At 43.8% G+C, this 23,830-nt stretch overlaps 1 protein-coding gene across 4 annotated transcripts in view; it reads left to right on the top strand.

The window, feature by feature from the left end:
* ESRRG (estrogen related receptor gamma) overlaps nt 1-23,830 on the top strand; it is a 264,204-nt gene that overhangs the window by 25,427 nt on the left and 214,947 nt on the right. Inside the window, exon 1 of one of the 4 annotated variants that reach the window (XM_086927903.1) lies at nt 19,520-19,700. The exons of 2 other annotated variants lie outside the window; for them this stretch is intronic. In XM_086927903.1, the coding sequence (XP_086784029.1) occupies nt 19,645-19,700 (56 nt within the window). In that variant the 5' untranslated portion in view covers nt 19,520-19,644. Of the gene's footprint in view, nt 1-19,519; nt 19,701-23,830 lie in introns of those variants that run through there. One more of the 4 variants, XM_086927906.1, reaches the window with a different exon arrangement.

Below are 23,830 nucleotides of genomic sequence, written 5' to 3'. Positions count from 1 at the left end.
TTCAGGACATTGGTGCCAAAGTGATGAGAAATGAGTGCATCTTTTGGTTAAAAGGTCTTGCAATCCAGAGCTTACCTCTTCTCTGAGCCCGCCTCTCCTAATGGCTCTAGGACTAAAGTAGGGTGGGAGGCTTTTATGGGCTATCAATTTTCCAGACAGGCTCAGACCTTTTTTTCTGTATCATAGTGTTTTTATTATTTCAATAATCTTACACCATTTTTTATCTGACTACAAACAACTTTATGTGTCTTGTGAATCTCTTGTAATCAGTTCTTCAAAAAGTATAACAAGAAGTAACAAGAGGAAGTCAGCATTCAGTCAGCCCCTTCGTTCATAGATGTTCACATGCTTTTGATGGTTTGCACCTCCTTGGAAGGGCTAAGCATCACAGGCATAGGTTGGCACTTTGTTCATGGTTACCTTGTCCGTTTTGTGTTTACATTAGGTATTTGCTGATGGGGCTCCAAATAGGGCTCTAATAGGCATTTGTTAGACTATAAAGCCATTGTGTACTTTTTTGATGTATGTTAAATGCTGGTTTGTGGCTTCTTTGTTTAGAACATGCCTGGTATTTGGATTATTTTATTTGTGATAAAGACAAAGTGCTTCTCGCTAATCACCCTGACAAATTCATTTGTTTTTACTTTGCTGTCATGATTAAGTGGTTGGATTTACAGATTGATTTTGTTTACAAAATAAAGAAGTGCATGCAAATATACATGAAGCTGGAAGGGAAATATTGGCCCTATGTCAAAAGTATCTTCTGTATGCAATTTATGTTCTCCTCTTACAACACAAATATTATCTTCTCTTCCAGGTCATGGCATACTTTTTCACATTCTGACCACGAAAGACACCCACTTCCCTGATCCTAACTCTTTTATATTGCTGTGTATTCTACATTGCTGTAGCCCAAGATGTGCCTGCTTTATAACAGCTGGGTGCAATAAACCCAAAATCACCCAACTATTACAAACACGTTCCCTGACAAAATTCAGACCTATTGGTTTTCCCAAGGCCTGTTGTAGATTGCTTTCACTTTAATTCCTTTGATGACATTATGTGATATCTATTGCTATGATGTCATTTGAGTGAAAAGTGCTATGACATCACTTTCTTTCCTACCACTAGGACTACAGGACATGTGATGTCACTTCTTGTGTACCATTTTGGAGTCTTAAAAAAACCATCTTTGGATCCAACTATACCGAGCAACTGAAGACCTATTTCTCTCCTGCCTTACCCGGTCGAAATACTGGAACGTAATGACAGTAAGGCATTAGTCCAATATTTGGAAAACAATAACTGTTTAAAGGAAGAGCAATATGGGTTTAGGCCAGGGCATGGGACCTAATCGGCTCCATTTACAGCCATGGATGAGTTAAGGATGGGAGTCGATGAGGGGCTTGACCTCTCTGCCGCATTTGATACAGTCAGTCACACCACACTCCAATCTCGGCTAGAGACCATTGAGATAGGGGAACAGTCTTGCAATAGTTCCATTCATGTCTTTTGGACAAAAGTCATGCGTTCGCTCTCCCTCCGTCCTGCTCACAGGTCAGGTCTCTCAAACACTGGAGTGCTGCAGGGCTCTTCTGTCAGCCTGATTTTGTTTAACATCTGTATGGCCCCCCTGATTAGATTCATTAAGTCGTATAAGGTGATGATGGTCAATTATGCCGACTGTACACCGCTTATTTTTTCATTGGCGAGCAATCAGCAACTCTACATTTTTCATGACTGTATGAAGGACATCATTCAGTGGCACAGTCTAAACTCCTCAAAATGTAATGGTGACAAGAAGGAGCTGCTTTGCAGCTCAAAAAGGTCTGGTTGTACTCCCTTCCGACTTTTGGCCTCGGCCATTTGAGGGGCCAGTTCTCCCCGTCAAAGTGGTCTAGAATCTGGGAGTCACTTTTCACTATAAACTCAGCCTGGAGAGTCACATGAATACAGTTGTAGGCCCTTGTTTTGTGATTCTGAGATCTTTGCAGAAGATCCCGCTGGTGCTTCCTCTTTCCTCTAGAGCTCTCGTAGTCAGTAGTTTCATTCTTAGTCACCTGGACTATTACAAGGGGCTTCTGTTGGATGCACCAGAGTACCTATTACATCGTTTGTCAAGGGTTCAGGAAGTAGCAGTTAAACTTGCCCTTAATAGACCTTGGAGAGTGCCTGCCACCCTGGCTCTGAAGGAGCTACATTGGCTACTGCTCAAGTAAAGAATTTGGTTTAAATCCCTTTGCATCGCATTCAAAGCCTTCAAGGGGGTGGGCCCTGCCCCTTTACGTAAGAGGCTGAGAACATATAATCCCAACATAGCTCTTCGATCTCCATCAGCCTATCTGCAATGCACAACCAAGTTCAGGAAATCCAGGCAAGGTGGCCGGACCTTTATGGCTAGGGCAATCAAGCTTTGGAACTCACATCCTCTTACTCTGAGATCCATAACCGACTTGGTAATGTAAAGGAGGGCACTTAAGACCTGGCTGTTCCCCAAGTTATTGGTTGAGTATGGCTAGCTATAATTTTTAGGTGCTCCATCACTGTTTCTTTTAGGGTTCTTTCCGATCTTTCTGCTTCTCTCTTTTCTCTGTTATTGGCTAGCACCAGGATACAGTTTGGATGGCAGAGCACGTTATACATTTTATAAATAAAATAAATAAGAGCAAACCTCAAACATTTTGGCGAGTTGAAGTCACTTCAGAATGACCATTTCCCTTTGCCATTAATTTGTGTTTATGTCAATGCTTTGCAAAGTCTACCTAGTGTGAATTTACTCTAGGTGAATATCAGCAACCATCAAACGAATTAGTCTGTAGTCTTTCATATTTAGAAGGCTTTAGCAAGAGGACGGTGTGAGGAGCATTCCAATAAGGATTGGAAGTCGAAGCTTGTGTTTTGGGTCATTTGAACGAAATTATCAACCTCTATAACCCACCTATCTGAAAGTGGTTGTGGAGAGAAGTCATTGACTGATGTCTTTGTCACAATGTGCAGTTTTGCTACTGAAGAAGAGCCTTTGGGACCTGGAGAGGAATGTTTAGCTTCAGGCATGAGTCCTGAAATAATCTACTACACACAAGGGCAGACCAAGAATAATCTAGAACCTGGGGTAAGACATTACATGAACCACACTGTGAATCCTGTGCACGGTCATGTGGAGCAATGTGTATGCTATCAATTTGAAACTAATAAAAAACTATTCATTGAGTTCATGTATACGAATGGATCAATCAGGCTAAATGCAAAAACAAAGATTTAATTATTTGCACAATATAAGACGATACGCAGTGCAATGAAGTGGGAAGAACATGCTCAGTGTTCACACTCAGTGTACATGAAGTTTAGAAAAGGGAACAAAACAACTGCAGAACGGTCACTCATTTAGAAGGGAATCTTGCATTGTCTCTAGACATATTTCAATTAGTGGCAAAAGTGGTGGCTCAAGGAGTTACAAGTTGATGGTGTTTTAAACCCATCAGGGTGGAGGGTCATCATTATGACTTAATATAAGACATGCAAACACAACAGGTGATGGACCGAATGTGGATCAATGTCACACACTCAACCCAGTCCAAAGATCTGGGCCCAAATCCATCGTTATTTTGCACTCCACACCACCCTGGGTTAGACAATGGCGATATGCAAATCAGCTCTGACCCTGTGCCCCATGGGAACAGTCCAGTCCGAACTACAAAAGCCATGTCCTGACCCAGGGTGGTGTGGAGTGCAAAAAACGATGGATTTAAGCCCAGATCCTTGTACTGGGGTGAATGTAAGACATTGATCTACATTCTGTCCATCAAATTGTTTTTTGTAATTTTCTCCCTGAGTGTACTGGGGTAGCTTAGACGTGGGTCCCAGAGCCTCCACACCAATGGAGTCAAGCTAGCCGGGCTGATGAGAGGTGTTACCTCGAAACCGGTCCGGTCCTCGGATGCTTGATTCCGGTCTGGGAAAGATATGGCTGTTGTAGTTCGGACTGGACTGTTCCCATGGGGCACAGGGTCAGAGCTGATTTGCATAAAAACATTATCTGACCCAGGGTGGTGTGGAGTGCAAAAAATGATGGATTTAGGCCCAGATCCTTGTACTGAGGTGAATGTAAGACATTGATCTACATGCTGTCCATCAAATTGTTTTTTGTAATTTTCTCCCTGAGTGTACTGGGGTAGCTCAGACGTGGGTCCCAGAGCCTCCACACCACTGGAGTCAAGCTAGCCGGGCTGATGAGAGGTGTTACCTCGAAACCGGTCCGGTCCTCGGATGCTTGATTCCGGTCTGGGAAAGATATGGCTGGTGTAGTTCGGACTGGACTGTTCCCATGGGGCACAGGGTCAGAGCTGATTTGCATAAAGCCATTATCTGACCCAGGGTGGTGTGGAGTGCAAAAAACGATGGATTTAGGCCCAGATCCTTGTACTGGGGTGAATGTAAGACATTGATCTACATGCTGTCCATCAAATTGTTTTTTGTAATTTTCTCCCTGAGTGTACTGGGGTAGCTCAGACGTGGGTCCCAGAGCCTCCACACCACTGGAGTCAAGCTAGCCGGGCTGATGAGAGGTGTTACCTCGAAACCGGTCCGGTCCTCGGATGCTTGATTCCGGTCTGGGAAAGATATGGCTGTTGTAGTTCGGACTGGACTGTTCCTATGGGGCACAGGGTCAGAGCTGATTTGCATAAAGCCATTATCTGACCCAGGGTGGTGTGGAATGCAAAAAACGATGGATTTAGGCCCAGATCCTTGTACTGGGGTGAATGTAAGACATTGACCTACATTCTGTCCATCAAATTGTTTTTTGTAATTTTCTCCCTGAGTGTACTGGGGTAGCTCAGACGTGGGTCCCAGAGCCTCCACACCACTGGAGTCAAGCTAGCCGGGCTGATGAGAGGTGTTACCTCGAAACCGGTCCGGTCCTCGGATGCTTGATTCCGGTCTGGGAAAGATATGGCTGTTGTAGTTCAGACTGGACTGTTCCCATGGGGCACAGGGTCAGAGCTGATTTGCATAAAGCCATTATCTGACCCAGGGTGGTGTGGAGTGAATAAAACGATGGATTTAGGCCCAGATCCTTGTACTGGGGTGAATGTAAGACATTGATCTACATTCTGTCCATCAAATTGTTTTTTGTAATTTTCTCCCTGAGTGTACTGGGGTAGCTCAGACGTGGGTCCCAGAGCCTCCACACCACTGGAGTCAAGCTAGCCGGGCTGATGAGAGGTGTTACCTCGAAACCGGTCCGGTCCTCGGATGCTTGATTCCGGTCTGGGAAAGATATGGCTGTTGTAGTTCCGACTGGACTGTTCCCATGGGGCACAGGGTCAGAGCTGATTTGCATAAAGCCATTATCTGACCCAGGGTGGTGTGGAGTGCAAAAAACTATGGATTTAGGCCCAGATCCTTGTACTGAGGTGAATGTAAGACATTGATATACATTCTGTCCATCAAATTGTTTTTTGTAATTTTCTCCCTGAGTGTACTGGGGTAGCTCAGGCGTGGGTCCCAGAGCCTCCACACCACTGGAGTCAAGCTAGCCGGGCTGATGAGAGGTGTTACCTCGAAACCGGTCCGGTCCTCGGATGCTTGATTCCGGTCTGGGAAAGATATGGCTGTTGTAGTTCGGACTGGACTGTTCCCATGGGGCACAGGGTCAGAGCTGATTTGCATAAAACCATTATCTGACCCAGGGTGGTGTGGAGTGCAAAAAACGATGGATTTAGGCCCAGATCCTTGTACTGGGGTGAATGTAAGACATTGATCTACATTCTGTCCATCAAATTGTTTTTTGTAATTTTCTCCCTGAGTGTACTGGGGTAGCTCAGACGTGGGTCCCAGAGCCTCCACCCCACTGGAGTCAAGCTAGCCGGGCTGATGAGAGGTGTTACCTCGAAACCGGTCCGGTCCTCGGATGCTTGATTCCGGTCTGGGAAAGATATGGCTGTTGTAGTTCGGACTGGACTGTTCCCATGGGGCACAGGGTCAGAGCTGATTTGCATAAAGCCATTATCTGACCCAGGGTGGTGTGGAGTGCAAAAAACGATGGATTTAGGCCCAGATCCTTGTACTGGGGTGAATATAAGACATTGATCTACATTCTGTCCATCAAATTGTTTTTTGTAATTTTCTCCCTGAGTGTACTGGGGTAGCTCAGGCGTGGGTCCCAGAGCCTCCACACCACTGGAGTCAAGCTAGCCGGGCTGATGAGAGGTGTTACCTCGAAACCGGTCCGGTCCTCGGATGCTTGATTCCGGTCTGGGAAAGATATGGCTGTTGTAGTTCGGACTGGACTGTTCCCATGGGGCACAGGGTCAGAGCTGATTTGCATAAAGCCATTATCTGACCCAGGGTGGTGTGGAGTGCAAAAAACGATGGATTTAGGCCCAGATCCTTGTACTGGGGTGAATGTAAGACATTGATCTACATTCTGTCCATCAAATTGTTTTTTGTAATTTTCTCCCTGAGTGTACTGGGGTAGCTCAGACGTGGGTCCCAGAGCCTCCACACCACTGGAGTCAAGCTAGCCGGGCTGATGAGAGGTGTTACCTCGAAACCGGTCCGGTCCTCGGATGCTTGATTCCGGTCTGGGAAAGATATGGCTGTTGTAGTTCGGACTGGACTGTTCCCATGGGGCACAGGGTCAGAGCTGATTTGCATAAAGCCATTATCTGACCCAGGGTGGTGTGGAGTGCAAAAAACGATGTATTTAGGCCCAGATCCTTGTACTGGGGTGAATGTAAGACATTGATCTACATTCTGTCCATCAAATTGTTTTTTGTAATTAATATAAGACATGGCCTGAGAAGAAAAAGTGGAAACTGGAGACTCTTCAAGTGAAATGAGAAACTGATGGATTCTAAGGAAGATATACGCCAAAATGTAAAAAGATTCCAAACATGGCAGCAATGGCCGACCACTGCAGGTGAGGAATCTCTAGGGTTCTGCAGCGGCATAGCAAGGGGGGCTGGGGAGGCAGTCCACCCTGGGCGGCAAGAGTTTTGGGACCAGCGGGCTCCTCCCCCCTTACATACAGCCACGCAGGGTGCCAAACGCAAAATTAGTTTGCCAGCACACACCCCCCTGCTCTTAAGGCCAAGGGCGGCAAAAAGCCTAGCTACGCCACTAGGTTTCTGTTAGTGTAATCTATACGTGCGACTACAGACAGAGAGCCAAATGTCGTGAATGTGTGCCAACATGGAAAAATCCAAATGGATTCGCGGTTCGTTCTACATTGTGGTGTCCCACAAATGCAGTCAAGGGAGAATCTAGCTTGTCACCTCAATGCGGGATTAGGGACATACATTCTGGAAGCTGGAAGTGAATTTGAATTTGAATCTTTCTAGAAGTTATTAGAAATTTATGAGGGCTAGTAAAGGGATTTATTTTCTGTGGCCAGTTGTTAGCTCTCTGACTGGGTAACCTCCTTCATGTTGTGGTCAAGAATTTTTTGGGTTAGCTAATGTGCATCTCATTGACATATCTATTTTTGTATTTGCAGGTGTTGTCACGTGTAAATACAGTGTGAAGGTCTGGCATGACATGGACATGACATTGGAAAACATATACTTTTGATGCATGCCAACCTGTTTATACATATTGAGGTCATACTCCAGGGAAAACACACGTTTATCCAACTTTGGAACACATTTTTTAAAAAGAAGATGAAAGCAGGGTGGAGAATGGGCATTTCAGTATATAGAAAGGTCACAAAACTAAGAGCACTGTTTTGCAATCATTCGCATTCAATCTGCTAATTTACATCAATTTCAAGAGACACTTCATCCCAGTGTTTCTGGTATATTTTATGTCATCAATACATGTGATGCTGATCTGAGGCTCCTATGGAACTTCATATTTGGAAGGGTGTGTTACCATTTGAAAGTTAAAGTGGTTTGGGTGTGTTTAGAGAGAACAGTGTTCAAATGTGTTCATTGGTTTCTACTGAACAAGAACTAATCTGGACAGTGACATCTAAATCCGGCGATGCAGTAGGTCCAATAAATGATCTTGCATTACTGTTAAACACAAAAGACAATTAAAGGGGTCGGGTATGATTTGGGATCCTCTCTATTGGCTCGGTGATAAGCAAACAAATCTCTTGGTCGCTTTGATAAGATGTAAAGCCTGCAGCATGGTAGCAATTGAATAGAACTCGGAAGTCCGGAAAAAAAAATGTGTGGATTGCTTGAAGCCCTTGGGGAAGAGGCCTACATGAAGATAATAGTTCTTGAAAGATGCAAGTGGCATTGCAAGGATGGCTTTGCAAAATATGTCCATAGTCACTGGAATGGTACCAGCAAAGAACATGGAAGGGCAGTGTCCCAGGAGGAGATGTCTGGTTTGTCAGTTTAAATGAGCCGATACTTGAGTCTGTAAGGGGGGGATGAGGACCAGCAGAAGGCTCTCTGATTTTGGAGTCTGGGTCTGTACCAGGATAAGCAATCTCAAATGTTCATTGTCCAGAAATAAAATTAGGACATTGTGGTAATTGCATAAGAATTCTAACTTGGTCTGAGATGTATTTTGCTGTCAGAAGATTGCGATCTCTTCTTTTTATCTGCTAAACTACTTTGAAAGCACTTCTTTAAAATTGGTATGAAATGTAAAAATATTAGGTTTCCCAATAATGTGTATTTTTCAAGCTGAATTTTGCTTTAAATTTAGGGAATATAGTGTAAAATTAGCAAACTACTATACAAAGCCAGATAGGTCGTCATAAAGTCATCTGTTTTGATTGACGAAAAATGCAGGGAGACCAAATGTTTTCCTTTCTTGCACCTCCGATCATAGTGGAAAGGGTGAGACATTTCCAGTTCCTGGATGTGATGTTGGCATTTTGGGACAAGATAGATGGTTGAGCAGACAGGCAAGAGAGCACATGTTCTGTCCATACCGTCACTTGTTCTCCATCTGATGTCGCAACAGATTAAGTCGCTCTGCGATGATATGCTGCCGCCATCATTCGTCTTCCTGGGATATTGCTGGAGGCAACGACAATCCTCGGCTTGTCTCACATGCGAAGGAATTTGGCGACTGACGGGTTAAATTGTATGGGCTGCCTTTGTTGATCCATCCCAGCCTGCGAAGTGATGTTAGTTATAGCATTAATAATACAAAATAGAGTGTGAAGGGGGATCATCGGAATTCTGTGTCGTACTATTCAGCGTCAGTGCTGGGGGTCAGACTGGGTAGCATGGTCACATTTTAGAGGTCCTCCATTGTCCCACATGGCGGAAACACACACTTTCATGCAATAACAGACCCGAGAAGGGTAAGCTATTCTTGCTCCCCCCACCGCACACCTCCCCCACCCCACCACCACTTGCCAGTTGCTTGAAGCCAGAACATCCTAGGGCGGTGTAACAAGCAATTCATGTCAGCTCACGGTAAAGATTATTGGTGTTTCCACAAGGGAAATATTTGCAGCCTGTCGTCTCCTTTCGTCTATTTATAGAGGCCGCGGCGCGCAGTCAGGTAGACGGCCATGAAATAATACCGCTCCCTCACAGATCCTACGACTTGTTTAGTTGTACTTTAAATTCTTGCCGCACCGTTGGCTACTGGGTGGGCGCAGCCGAACTTACCTCATCGTCCCTGCGGAAGCCCTAAATATGGAGTCAAGGTTTTGAAGCTGAAGACCTGAAACATGTAAGTACCTATGAGGGTATCCTCTCAATTAGCCCTCCGCTGCGTTATCTCTGGAAACTCGAAAAGGAAATAGAATCCGGTGCGAGCACCCTGTCATCCCTCCTCGGTTTTATAATAGTTAATCAGCAACTTCTGCATTGCAAATGCAATGCTCAGAACTGCGCGGAGGAATTTCACACCCACCTTCTCCCCAATTTATTGTTTATTATAATCATCTTACTGGAGAAAATGGCTAATTTGCTCTTTTCGGCAGGAATATTTCAAGCCCGATTATCATAATATCGCAGCGGAGGAAATGGTCGAAAATGGCAGCTTGACCTTGAATGCGTTCTCCGTTTAGTGAGCGGTGCTTAACATTCAGGAAACAATAGAACTGCAACTGGTTTATTAATGTCTAATCTCAAAGTGTTAACTCTTGCTGTGTAAATACTGGCCCGTAGGACTGTGGAAAGTCTGCTTTCTAGTTGGTGAGGTGTGCGTAGTCTTTTATCAGTGCAAACATGTCTAAGATTGCTTTGATTTCTGTGGGGAATAGCCCGTGACGAGAGTGGCTTTCCCCTTTGGTTATTATAGGATGGTTTGTGATTTAATTTCTACTGACGCCACCGGTCATATTGTTAGTTTCACAAAATGGAAGTGAAAGAATCCTGCATTAATTAGAGAGAGGCAGAATCCCCCAATTCTATTGGTCCCTGGGTGGGGAGACAGCGCCTGCACAGAAGAGGTACTTTGTTTTAGGATTTGGTACAAGCAGCGAGGTTTGTAATTGTTTCACTAGAACCTTGAGATGGCAAAATAAAGGACCAATTGCACGTGATACTTGTATGTATGTTTTGGGTTTTTTTGACGTTTGCTTTGGGCTGAAAATGTGTTTTTTCAGATAGGGAAATGTTTATTGAAAACAGTGGTGAAATAACAAGGCTGCAGTAATAAAAGGTCAATTCTTAATGATGTGATTAAGAATGCATAATTTTACCAATAGAAAACCACACTTTGGGGAGAAAACTAATTCTGGCTAGGCAGGGCAGATTGTTGAACGTGTTCTTTTGATGGTGCAGCTAACAATGGGCCCTGATTGGATGTAGAATACTTAGGTTTTGTTTACCCTTAATGAATATGTTCTTAATAATACAGTACAACAAAATCAGGGTCAGTGGAATTATGTGCTTATGTTGATGTGTCATTTGCTGTACTATTATTGATTTACCACCTAATTTAATGCATATTTTTCAGTAGTTGTAGTAGTAATTTTCAGATGTTAACAATTTTTTTCTAACTTAATTGGATCAAAATAATTCTTCAAAGGATAGTGCCACTTAATGTCACATAATGTGCCTGTTCTTACCATATAATTTAGTCAGTCCTGCCACGTGATTTGATCCTCCATTGCCACATCATTCTAGTTGCCTTGACAAAAAACAAGTTATACATATAAGTGCATATGTGTCATGGGTGCAAGCAGCCCCTCATGTAATTTTACCAAACACAAACAAATGCTTGCAGTCCTTGGTGAAAGCAGTGTTCATTTCACATAATCTAAAAGGTGCTGACAAGTTTTAGATCCACCCAATACCACAAAGGGTGACTTACACGTGTGTAGTTCAGCACCAAGCACTTAACTCACTGAGTCATCTTGCTGGCTCAGTGGATCGCATCCCAGTGTGCCGATCCTGTATCTATCCTCCTCAAGAGGACCACAGGTAGTGCTGTATGTGTACTTATACACAGTTCTGTTGCTTTGCTGCATGCTGTCTAAGAAGTAATACTTGAATCATACCCGCACATACATGGATTGCTGCTTTCTTTATCCTGCACCTTGCATTGCAGTTCACATAGATGACATTTAAACAGACATGGTGAGTGTTGGACAGGCCTTTCAGGCAGCATGGCAGTATGGCAGCCTGGGGACTCCAGATTGGCCAGGCTGAAAGGGCCTGTGTGTGCGCTGTCTTTTTTGGTCCTGTAGGCAGTATTGGGACGAAACTAAAATAGCTCCACACACTGACCCTTTCAAGCTGGCCTATGTGGCAGTGCCAGGCGTCTGAAGAGCTAATCCAACACTGGTCATCATGTACCGCTTGAATAACCTAAAATATGCACTGCGTACACCTTGCACCACTTATGTCATACAGCACTGGGCATCTTGGAACCCGCATAGTGTTCGCTTTTAATCCTTCTAGACTATATATAAAAACGTATATATAGATACAAGGGCTAATTAAGGGGCAGCATTCCAACCATGTTGGACTTTACCTTTCAATAGATCTTAATGTGTCTGTGTGTATATATATATATATATATATATATATATATATATATATATATATATATATATATAGAGAGAGAGAGAGAGAGAGAGAGAGAGAGAGAGAGAGAGAGAGAGAGAGAGAGAGAGAGAGAGAGAGAGAGAGAGAGAGAGAGAGGTTATCATAAATGGGATAAATAGGACACTTGAGTTCCTTTCTATCATATTAGTCCATTGAAGGGTTTCAATTCATTGTCATAACAGAAATTGCTGTTTTGTGCTATAAACTGCAAACAGATCATTATAGATAAGGCGCAAAGTCCTCGTTAGACCCATTTTAACTACAATATGTGCTTTATTAAACAACAGCGATTATTTGCGTTAGACTGTTTACATAGGCACTCCCAATTTTTGGTCTGGGATAAAAGGATCAATTTGACGAGGATCACACCGTCTGCTCAAGTGGGGAAGGCAGAATAAGAAGTCCTGTCTTTGGGTCTGAGAGTCAGAAACTTAACAAATATGGCACGTAACATATTATTTTTAATACAGTGGAGAATATATAGCAATATATCATAGCTCACGTTACTCTACACAAGGCAGCTAGTTTAGCTTATGTCAGGCAATGCATGAATTGCAGGGTATGTCATTTCAGATTATACTAGCCACACAGCTTAATTCATACCCAAGAAGCTAGGACATAGACCTTACTTAGAGTATTTCTATAAATGTCACACAAATTAGAATTTATACGTTTATTTATTTATTATTTTATACTTTATTTTTATAGCGCAAACTTTATCCGTAGATGTCAGAGCACTTTACAATAGAACCAGTTACATTACATAAGGACTTCAGAGTACACGAGTTACATAAAAGATACAAACAGACCAACTCTAAACTCACATAACAATGGTAATAAGTACATATGCCTACTACAGATACTAGCGGTTGGAATTACATATATGCAAGTTGCAAATTCGCTCAAGATGACATTTTAGGAAGAGTTGAAGTGATGGACAAATATATATTACATATTTACACAGCATGGTCTGAAAGTGTTATAAATGACATACGTTTAGTTAGTATCCACATGATACTGCATTGATCAGACTGGCGTGCACTGTAACAGACCACATGACACCGTGCACAGATGACTTACAATGGTGCATATTGCTTAGGTTGGCTTAAATAATAGGTGGGGAACAGCACAGATACAACAATTTTCTGCCACGGCAGCAGTAAATGTTTCGGCTTTGTTGTGGGGGCTGTTAATTGCATTTTTTTTTATAATAGCCCCTATGTTGACATTAAGAATAATTCATAGGGTGTTTAGGTGCAACAATCAGATGCGTGGTAATTCTGCTACGAGTAGAAAGTGAGGGTGAAAACTCGCAGTCCCCGCCTGCAAAAGGGCCTCCCTTGTCAGGAGTGCCTACTTAAATTGCGATAGAATCCATCATGATATGGGCTGCGGGGGCCTTTGTTACGCCACTGTGATATATTAACCCACAGTGTGCCAGGCAAGTTCAGCAGCGCTTGCAACTACCAGTGTTAAGGCTGGGTTGGAGGGAAGATGTCTGCTCAGTTGGCTCCTTCAAATACCGGTGCACTGCACGTGTCCGAGTGGAAGGGGGTCTGCTCAGCTGACAGAAATACCTGTGCACTGCGCGTGTCCAAGTGCTAAGGCAGGGTTAGAGGGAAGAAGTCTGCTCAGCTGACTCGGAAATACCTGTGCAGTGCACGTGCCCAAGTGTTAAGGAAGGGTTAGATGCAAGAAGTCTGCTCAGCCGACTCTGAAATAACTGTGCAGTGCACGTGTCCGAGTGGTAACTGGTAAGGAAGGGTTAGAGGGAAGATGTCTGCCCAGATGCCTCTGAAATACCTGCGCAGTGGCGTGTCCGAGTTTGAAGGAAGGTTAGGGCAGATGTCTGCTCAGCTGACTCTGAAATACCTGTGCAGAGCATGTGTCTGCTGCTTTGTAACTGATCATGGTGCCTCTGTTCAGTAAAGACATAACACGTGCTGTTATTCTAGTGACACCAAATTCCACAACATTTTTTTTCATGATGGCTCATTTGGTGAAGTTACCTTCAGTAGACATTTGGGACAACCTAGTTGTCACATGTTATCAGTCATTATTGACAGGTCAGTAGATTAAGTACTATGAAGTTGGGTAAAAGTATACACTCTTCTAAAAGGTACAGTGAACATTCCATATGGTGGTGGCAAATGCAATAGAGAACCGGTCATTAGTGTCACTGTGTCACTTGTGAAACCGAGATAGTACTACTTTGAACAATGTCTTGCTAAAATGTATTTCTAGCACTAATGCTTGTACTGAGTGGGTGCATTTTTAATGTTATGAACAAGCAAAGTTCGAAAGTATGCATTTACGGACTACTTTGTTTAATGCTTTTTTTGCACGTGTCGATAGAGCTGGTCTTGATTCGTATGGCTTTACTTTGAATCACGAGCTATCCTGGCTTCAAGGTGCCTACCGTGTGTACCTTCTTGTTGTCACACATAGGCTGTGGTAATGACACACTATACTCTTCAACATTGCTGCAGATAGTCTTCACGCTCTTGTGTAGCTTTCTTCGAATCAATTGCCAAATAGAACTTGACCGACACTATTTAGTATATAATGTATTACATAGCTATGTTTGTCTGCCTCAGTGCCTCGATGACTCTTTTACCCACTTGCAGTACTTTACTCTTTTGTTCATTCTGTTCTAAAGCGCTAGACACGCCTGTGTACCCAGTCCTGGGGCACTAATACACATTAGAGGCTCAGTACTCTGTGCACTCCTGTGATGGTGGTGGCCTTTCTGGTTCCCAAGGGATAAAGTTCCATTTTGTCTTCTTCTCTGTGTGCATTGCTACCCTCCCACACAGAGAAGACAAGCGCCAGGGTGAATGAAGGATGGGAGGTGGTCGGGTTCATTTAGGTAGGCATGTGAGTGGAACAGATGAAGGAGTTCTTGTAGGGCCCCAGTAACTCATGGGGAGTCGGTTGTTTGTCACTGGTCATCTGGGAAAGGCCCATGGGTTCCTCTTCAGGAGCACGTCGAACTGATGTTCAAAAAGCTCGGGAGCTAAAATAGTTTTCTTTTGCAAAAGTGCCATTTTGTATGTGTCATGAAAGCAACATTACAATAATAATAATCGTACTCTAGTTTATGCTGTTGACTGCACTGGGAAAATATACTTTAGGAACCTTTGAAACCTGCTTCGTGACGATGAATATATATCAGAATACTGTTAGAAAAAATATTATCTGACATAAATATCGTGTCCTAAATATAGAGATATATAGTATAATCTACTTTTGTCACACGATAGTATTGTTATTCTGAGACCATACCATGATTTATGCATTCATACATGGTTGCATATTGGAACAATGTACGTATACATAGCAGCCATTCATAGCATTTTAAGACAATCCAGCATCAGATAGGTTTGCAGACAGAGTAGGACTGATATCAAAACCTAGGACGGAGCCTGAATACAATATAAAGAAGATCAGAGACCAGGCAGACGTGATACACAAACATGCGGAATGGGAGGAGCATTGTTTCTGGAAGACAAAATTGAGCAAGATCACAGATTGAGCGAAGATGATTCCCAAACATGTTGAAGGAAAGGGATGTCATCTCTGGAAGACACATTTGACATCACAAACAGAGGAGAGGTGGTACCCAAACATGCAGAACCAAAGAGATATCATCTTTGGAGCATAACTTAACAGGATCATGGAGAGAGCAGAAGTGAAACAGAATACGAGTGGACTGGTGGGTATTTATTCCCCAGAAAGAGATTGCATCAAAGAAAACTAGACACTCAAACGTGTGGAACAGAAGGGACATAATTCCCGAAGGACAACAAATATTGAGATAACAAACAAATAAAGGGTAAAAACAAATTCAGTGTGAAATAGAAGGTATGTCGTCCCCTGAATGCAATAACAGTCAAGACCCTGCACAGAACAATGGTGATCCCAAGCCATTGGGTTGAGTGGTGGGTACACTTTCCCAAAATAAAACATCAAACATGGTGCCTGGGCTCAAACATTATGTTGAATTGGTGTTCCACGGTCCCAGAATTAAATATGCTCAGAAATAGATCATGGGTGACAACAAAGCATATTCAGTGTCTGAGGGTGGGTTGTTCTAAGAGTGCAATATTAAATAAGACCACGATGGAGAAGGAGTGATGCAAAATATGTGGTGGAACAGTACGCACTTTATCCCAAGAATCCAACATTCAAATTGATTGTGGATAGAACATGAGTGATGATGAATCTACAGTTAAATAGAGGTCCCTTGTCCTTAGAATGCAACCTCAAGCAAGGTAATGGACGACCACAGTGGTGATAAGATAAAGGGTACGCCGCAGCTAAAATACAGCAGTAAACAAGATCTTGCGTAGAGCAGGCGCAATATGAAAACAGCTGTTTCACAGTAGGGACGTTGTCCTATGTGACGGTGGAACGGACACAGCCATAGTATATTGTTTGCCTTGATTGATTGCCGAATTACTTTTTCAACAAAATAGCTTAGACTTAGCTGCACTTGTGCCTGGGAATTGCAGAAACGCACGCTCCTGCTTACACAAAGTACGCAAGTCAATGACTGATATTCCCCAAAACACCAATTGTATGGTTCATTTTCTGTGGTTTTCCTTTATATTCACAAATCACGTGCTGATTGCGCTTGTTAAAGATCTGGTTGAATGTAGCCCAAAGTGGTCTTTTCACTGTCACTCAAGACAGGAGCTGAAAAGGCATGTTAAGGATGGTGGAATAGCTGAAAGCTGCCCTGTTAGGAAGGACTGATCTCTTCCCCTTATTGCCTGTTGTCTATAGAATACATGGCTGTGGCTCCCCGGCCACGCGCTCTTTTTATTCACTGCTCACCACCACATTTGCATCTTAATTGCATGCTTCACATTTAACAGTATAGGTTGCTGCACCGCGTCTGGCAATTTTACAATCTCTTTTTAGACAGTAGCCTCTGACAGACTTCCCAGCTGATTGCAGATCAGCTCCCAGTCAGAGGCTCACTGCAGGACCAGGGCTTGTCTGGGTGGGCACAACTTCACACCCATACAGACATGTGTGCGCACACACACAAACACACACAGACCTCAGAACGCTTGACTCTGAAGAGAGCGGGCACTTAAGGTCCAGTTAGAAGAAGGACCTGGTTTGGAGAGGGCTTTTTTTACAGCACTTGTTTTCGTATTAATGTGTATGTAGCGTTGAAAATGACATCTGACACTTCTAAGCATCCTGAGACAAATACAGACTGCACATAATATTTTCAAGCATGTGGACATGACAAAATAAGAAAGAGGCTCCATGGGTTAGTCTAGTGCACCTCATGTAGGAAGGCGACATCTAGCTGTCTGGCTGGTTCATTTTGTTCTCAGTTTGTTCAATGGATTGAATCAATATTGAAGTTGTCAGTAGTTTCCTCAACTTGGTGATTGGTAGTGGTTCGTGTGAAGGGCTTGTTCATTGCTGTTTTGTAATGCATGAACTCATGCTGCTAGTTCTTGGAGCATCATTTAATGTAGTCAAACAAAAATCACCCTCAACTTCAAATTAGACAACACAGGCGATACACTCTCTACTGATATGCAGTATGAAGGAAGTGGTTGGTCTGTTCCAGTGGTACTGTACAGTTCTAAAATATGATTTAAAGTCATTAAATTATTCTTTTAATGTCCCCTTTACATATCCGTTATCATTGTCTGTTTTTCCCACTTTTGTTGTGGATCACCACTTTGTGGTCTCCGCTTGATTGCAGTTTTTAGGCTGCTATCTACTGGAAAATGAGTTTGGAAGAATAGGAATTACGTTGATTAGTGATGGTGGCAGGTAATGATTATTAATGGAAACAACTAGGTCGTAAATGCTGGACCTGATTTTAACACTGCAGATGATGGGTTATTTTCATCTGTGCCTGCAGGGTACACGACTAGACAGAATTTCTAGACCTAATACTTTCTGGTGTGCATCTCTTTATGTACAAAATTGTAGCCTGTACTGTGCTCAAACCAAAAATATCCAGCCCATTCATTGAGAAGATGTAAATGCTCATGCATGTGCCTGTCAAAATAAATGTTTTGAATATTGATTGAGAAAGTAAATCAAATTAACAGGATTGGTCATTGTTGTAATATGTCACATTCCAATGATCTACCAACACAGCGCTTCCTTGATCCAGTTTTGCGTATTATGTACGCAGAAAGACCTCTTCCTAAGTTTCTTTGAAGTAAGGAGTCTACCCCTAGCATGGACCGACTGCCGCAAGAGTCTTATTGTGGTCGAATAGAGACAGGCTGAGGTTAGCTCGCTGTTGTCTGCTCCCTTTCAACATAAGCGGCAAGACATTGACCTAAGTGAGGGTTTTCCTCTTCCTATCCGCCCCTTAAGTGACATCTATGCATGAGCACTGCATGGCTTGGTCAGTTTCTTGGGAAACGATTGCCCCGGGATTCTGTGTGTATGGACCTAAACCAAGCATCGGTGCAGCAGCGCACAAGCATACATGCATACTACATCTCCAGGCTATGACATATGACTCTACCAGCCTTCAAATAATGGAAGTTAGCTGCAAACAGCCTCAAATATTTAAATACATGTTGTGTGTTGCCTTGAATGATAGTTACTCAGTCCCAAAGCAGTCTCAATTTTCTGAATAGAAGGAACAGAGGGTAGGAAACAAAGTTAGCCACTCACAGGCACCAAATGTGGCCAAGAGTGAAAGATGAATTCAGAGCCCCAGAGTCTTAACCCTACAACCAGCAGCATCCCCACTACATCTCACAGGACTGAGTTCCCTCACAAAGCAAACTCTCACTCTCGATTTGCAACACGATTTGTAGACTGAATGCCAGTGATAATAAAAGTATCCATCCAATACTACAGTTCTTAGAAGCAAGAAATCATGTCTAAAATACTGTCCAACAGGAAGAACATTACTATTGTTATTATTAGTCCCATCATTAATTTCTGTTATCATTCTTATATATTATTAAGACTACATTATTATAAAAAATGCCTTTGACAGATGTCAGGCGCCAACTACAAAGACGTGAGGAACTACGACAATTCTGAATACTGAAAGAAACCTAAAGTAACACAGCACACACAGACAGCACACAAAGAATTCTCTACCTTAGGCTGAGGTTCTTCTGAAAAGAGGGCTCAGGGGCCGCGTGTGGGTCCTTCCTTTCTGGGGCTCGCGCTGGGTGTGTTTACAGTGACAGTCGGCCCTAGCGCGCGCGCGAGGGGGGCAGCTGCCCGCGCGCTCCCTTTGTCCTGCAGCGCTACCGAGCATGTTTGTAGCGTTTACATCTCTCTCTTCCCCTCGCGCGCCCCCCTCCCGCCCCGCCCCCTCGCGCGCGCGGGGCGCTCGAGCGCCCGTCCTCACTCCATATACCTGCCCGCCTCGGCTCCAGCCATGCAGCCTCTCTCGCCTGCTCGCCCCCTGATTGGCCAGCCCCTCGTCCAATGGGGAGGCCGGCCGGGCCGGGGGGACTGCATATGTAAAGCCCTACTTCATATTCATAAGCTCCAATCGGGGCTTTAAGTCCTTGATTAGGAGAGTGTGAGAGCTTTTGGTCCCAACTGGCCGTGCCCATAGGCTTGTCACCGGGAGGACCTGCCTGTTAATTGCCGCAGCTGAGAGGAGGCTCTGATTTATAGCCGGCGCGCAAATTATGGTGGCCGGGAACACATGGATTCGGTAGAACTTTGCTTCCCTGAGTCGTTTTCCCTGCACTACGAAGAAGAGTAGGTACCGCTGTCTCTTTTTTTCACTGTTTTCTTGTGGCATGCTCCAGGTAATGCTTTGTTCGCGTGCGTGCGCTTGGGGGTGCGTGTATCCTGTGCGTGAGTTGGGGGTGAGGGCAGTGAGTGGAAACATTGCTCCGGAGGGGGGTATGCACCTCTCTGCCCGGGCCCCCGGAGTGCCGGGGAAACAGCTGTGTGACACCCGCTTCTTATCCAGGTGCTAAGAATAGCCGCCTGGCACAAACGCGCACTGGGATGCTAAAATGTGCCTCGCACTAGGGAAAATATGTGATAAGACGCGAGGGGGAGAATGCAGCGGGGCCAGCCGGTCACACGTCCCGCGGCTCCCGGACAGCCCGGCACAGGTCCCGCGGCGCCCAGCCGTGCGCTTCTAGGCGCACTTTAATCAGCAGCAAGAATTCGCCTCCACTCGAATAATGCGAAAAGCAGCGCTCCCTCCCAGGGAGGCCGGCGCGGGCATGGGAAACATTAACTGGCAGTCAGCTGGCCGAGCTGTCAATGAGTGACCAGGGGGAGAGGGCAGCGGCGCTCCGCGCTTCCTCCGCACAAAACTGCCGCAAGAAACGCCGAGGAAGCCGCTTTGTTAAGGACTCACTCTGCTGGGACAGTGGTGGGTGGGGGCAGGTTTGTGGTATTTCACGGGCACTGTGCAGAACGTCTAGTCTGGATAAAAAGGGAACAAGTTTGCTGAAGACTACTGGGGCTTCTTTGCTTGCACGCGCTGTTTAAATCAGAATGTGACAACATGGAGTTGGGACCTAAATATACACATTTGTTTTTCGACATAGCTCTAAAAATGATGTGTGTATCACCTATGTGAGCCAGGCTGCTACAAAGAACATAACAGTCCAGCTTTGCATTTACTAGGGTTAACCTGTTGGCAGGAAGTAGAGCTCAGGCAGGTACAGAATAAATATTTTGCTCAGGATCACACGGTTTGTTTAACCTGGGATGCTTGAACTCGAACTAGTTCTTTCTTTCCAGAGTTGGCAATTGTATCCACCAGAAAATATCTCCCTGTCTTCACTTTGAGAAAGTAATGGGGGTCTAAATATAGATATACATTTTTTATCTCTGGCGGGAGGTGCTGAGGACAATGTGTTTGCAAAAATATGAGGTGCGTGGATGAGACAAGAGTGCCCATAAAGTGACCATTAACATATAGATCCCACCGTTTCAATATTGTGCCCACATGTTGCCCGGCTTCTTTGCAGCAAAGCCAGGGATGTAAGGGGACTTGCCGTGGCAGCATGCATGGCGGGGGGATGCACGAGTTAGACTGATCAGCAGCAGAGAAAGGAACTTGCCAGTAACAAATATTTGCCAAAGAAGTCTCTCCTAAGCAACCCAAAGGGCCTGGTCGGAGTTTACCGGTTTTAAGTCGAGATAGCAACAAGATTGAAAGATGCTTTTTACCAAGATTTGCAGTTCAGGCCATCAGGGGGGTATGAGGTGAGGTACACATGTATGTCTGCGTGCTTCACATGATATTTTTGCAAGGGCAGCGTAATTAGGGAGTTCACTTTGTACAAAAAATTGATGCAAGATTTTAAAAGGCTCTGAGAGGCTTTTTCCCTACCACAGAAGCGCCTTTCCGGGGCATTGAATCCACACCCTCCCTCCCTCCGCCATTGCTAATTTGAATGATTAGTTCAGATAAGCCTCTTAAAGTAGATGCATTTAAATGAAATAAGGGCACATGCCATTTTGCTTGTAGCCCAGGATTCCCGCTAATTCCTTCTGTGGCTCTGTCCGAACGACTCTTCCAAGCAGATCTTAATGTGTTGTAGTTTTTATGGATCTGTGGTTCCTGGTCTGGTGCGATGGCCGAATAATAACAGTCAAGAGATCCGCGGATCCATTTCAATGAAATGGAATAAGCCCGCAGAGTTATATCACCCACGTTGAGGCCAGTCAAATTATTAATCAGTGGCTTGCCGCCACAATATGAATATGCATGATGTATAGATTGACCAGCATAAAAACACAGTCCTAGCCTTCTGACAAAGTGAGCATATTGAGCTGTTCCATCGTTCGTCCTGTGTAGGGCATCGCAGAGAGGGCGACGTGCTAAAAATTGACGGGAGCAAGCTGGAGGGCCGAAGCATCTGTCCCGCCATCCCTAGGTATGCTTTGAATGTACAGCCGAGCGCGTTGAAGAATGCCTGCTCGGCCCATGCGTCCCTTGACTTCAAATGACAGTTAACAACACAACAGATGCAGCGGCGTAAAAAAAATGGATCCGTCCACTTTGACAAATGCGTCAATCCAATCATTCAAAATGAAACACCGCGCTCATCACGTGAAAGCTCCTTCGCCCTCTGATTAAAATGTTGCGTAGGCTAAAGGATTAGTGCGCAGCCCTCATTTTCCTGACTGTTTTAACAGTTGTCCCAGCTGTCATGTCAAGGAAAGGCGCCAAAAAAGGGAAATAGGAGCAGGCTGGGGTATGGAAAATTTGTTTCTTAAAATGTTAACGTCTTAGAACTTCCATGGGAAGAATGTGCAGCAATGGAAAGCTTCTGAACTTTTTGTGAGATGGTCTTCCTGGTTGGGTGTCCTTAAACCCCATGCAAAATGACTATTTACGAAGCACAAAAATTCTACCCTAGTTGTGATTTGAGTTCCTTTGCTTTATGACAAATTATTAGCACTGAGAAATTGCAGATAAAGATTTAGAAAACACTTGGGTGGAATTAAGATAAAATGTAGGCTAAATGTCTGCTGAGATAGAATTTCTTTACATAACACAGTATACACATCTTAGCTTGTTGAATCTACATTGTTGAACATTAAACCACCAACTTACCCCTGATTTGTCCTTCGATAAGTTTACTGATTAAGATAAACTTTTATTGCCTGTCAGATTCCCAGAGTATTATCACTGCAAACACTGAAAATATGCCTGCACAATGGAGGCAAGGAGGAATGGAAACACCTTGGGGGATAAAAACACCACAATGCCCCTCCGTAATAAGATGATTGAGAAAGGGGTGAGCTGCGCACACCTTTAACATTAGGTCTTGGTGCACCATGATTGGGAAGATTGTACGTGAAATATGTCGTTTCACATGACTAAAACACAGGTGGCATCGCGTTGAGGAATCATTTGCTCCCCAGTAGTGATATGAGTAATCTCACAAACCAGTTGAAGTCTTCAAAATGTGTGTTGTTTTGGGCACACCTTGTGAAGCGATGGGGACTCCCTTTAGTGTTTTCACGTTTCCTGCATTCCGCCCCACTTCTCTACAAGTTTCATGTTCTGTGACAGTGGGTGGGATTGTCTGGCACTGGAAAGGCTGTCTCTCAGATTTACATCCACCGGGGACGGCCCATCTTTCTGTGCCGCGTGCTCCCATCCATGTGTCGGTAGCGGGCCTCTTTTATTTACTAAGCCTGGTCTTCTGCATGAGTAATTTATCCATGTTATTAGCAAAGCCCTTATGATTCCACTAATTTGCTTGAATAGATGACCATTCTCTTTTACTATATATTCGAGGTGTATGATTCATACTGTAAATTTGGTGAACTTCAGAAATGTGAGCAGCTAAGCACCACACTGGTCCTTTTTAGCAGTATTTAACACCACAAATATGAATGAGAAAATAGTAAATATTAAAATAGACGCACATTGTTACAATGTATAAGATACCTAGAATTGCATATACTCAGATGAAAATCAAGCGGAACATAACAATGTTTTATATTTTAGAATAATCATATATCAAATTGTTACAAAAGTGCTTAATGTACACGACATAAGATACATCTTCAAAAAAAAGCTCTGCTTCTCAAGACTCCATTCAAATTCGAGATCATGTTTTCCTGAATTTGAAACCAGTATAGATTTTCTTGTGGTCAAATCCTTCTTTAGAAATGTGCCCTGTGTCCATTTCTTTAGAGAATGAGACAATAGCAGACTAAAGAGTAATTTGCTGAAAAGAACTGTAGTTGCACAATAATCAAGTTAGGAAGAGTGCAAAACCTATGATTTATTAGAATTATAGTGCAATTCATAAGTAAACAATACGTGACAATGGATTATGACTGATGCAATTTAAAATTTTCAACAGTCAATTGATCGTTTATTTTTTAAGTGAGCATCTATG

The sequence above is a fragment of the Lissotriton vulgaris genome, chromosome 6 (genome assembly GCF_964263255.1).
Source record: "Lissotriton vulgaris chromosome 6, aLisVul1.2, whole genome shotgun sequence".
Taxonomy (NCBI): Eukaryota; Metazoa; Chordata; class Amphibia; order Caudata; family Salamandridae; genus Lissotriton; species Lissotriton vulgaris.
The sequence above is the reverse complement of the archived record's forward strand: the minus strand, read 5'-3'. Positions and strand labels throughout refer to the sequence as shown.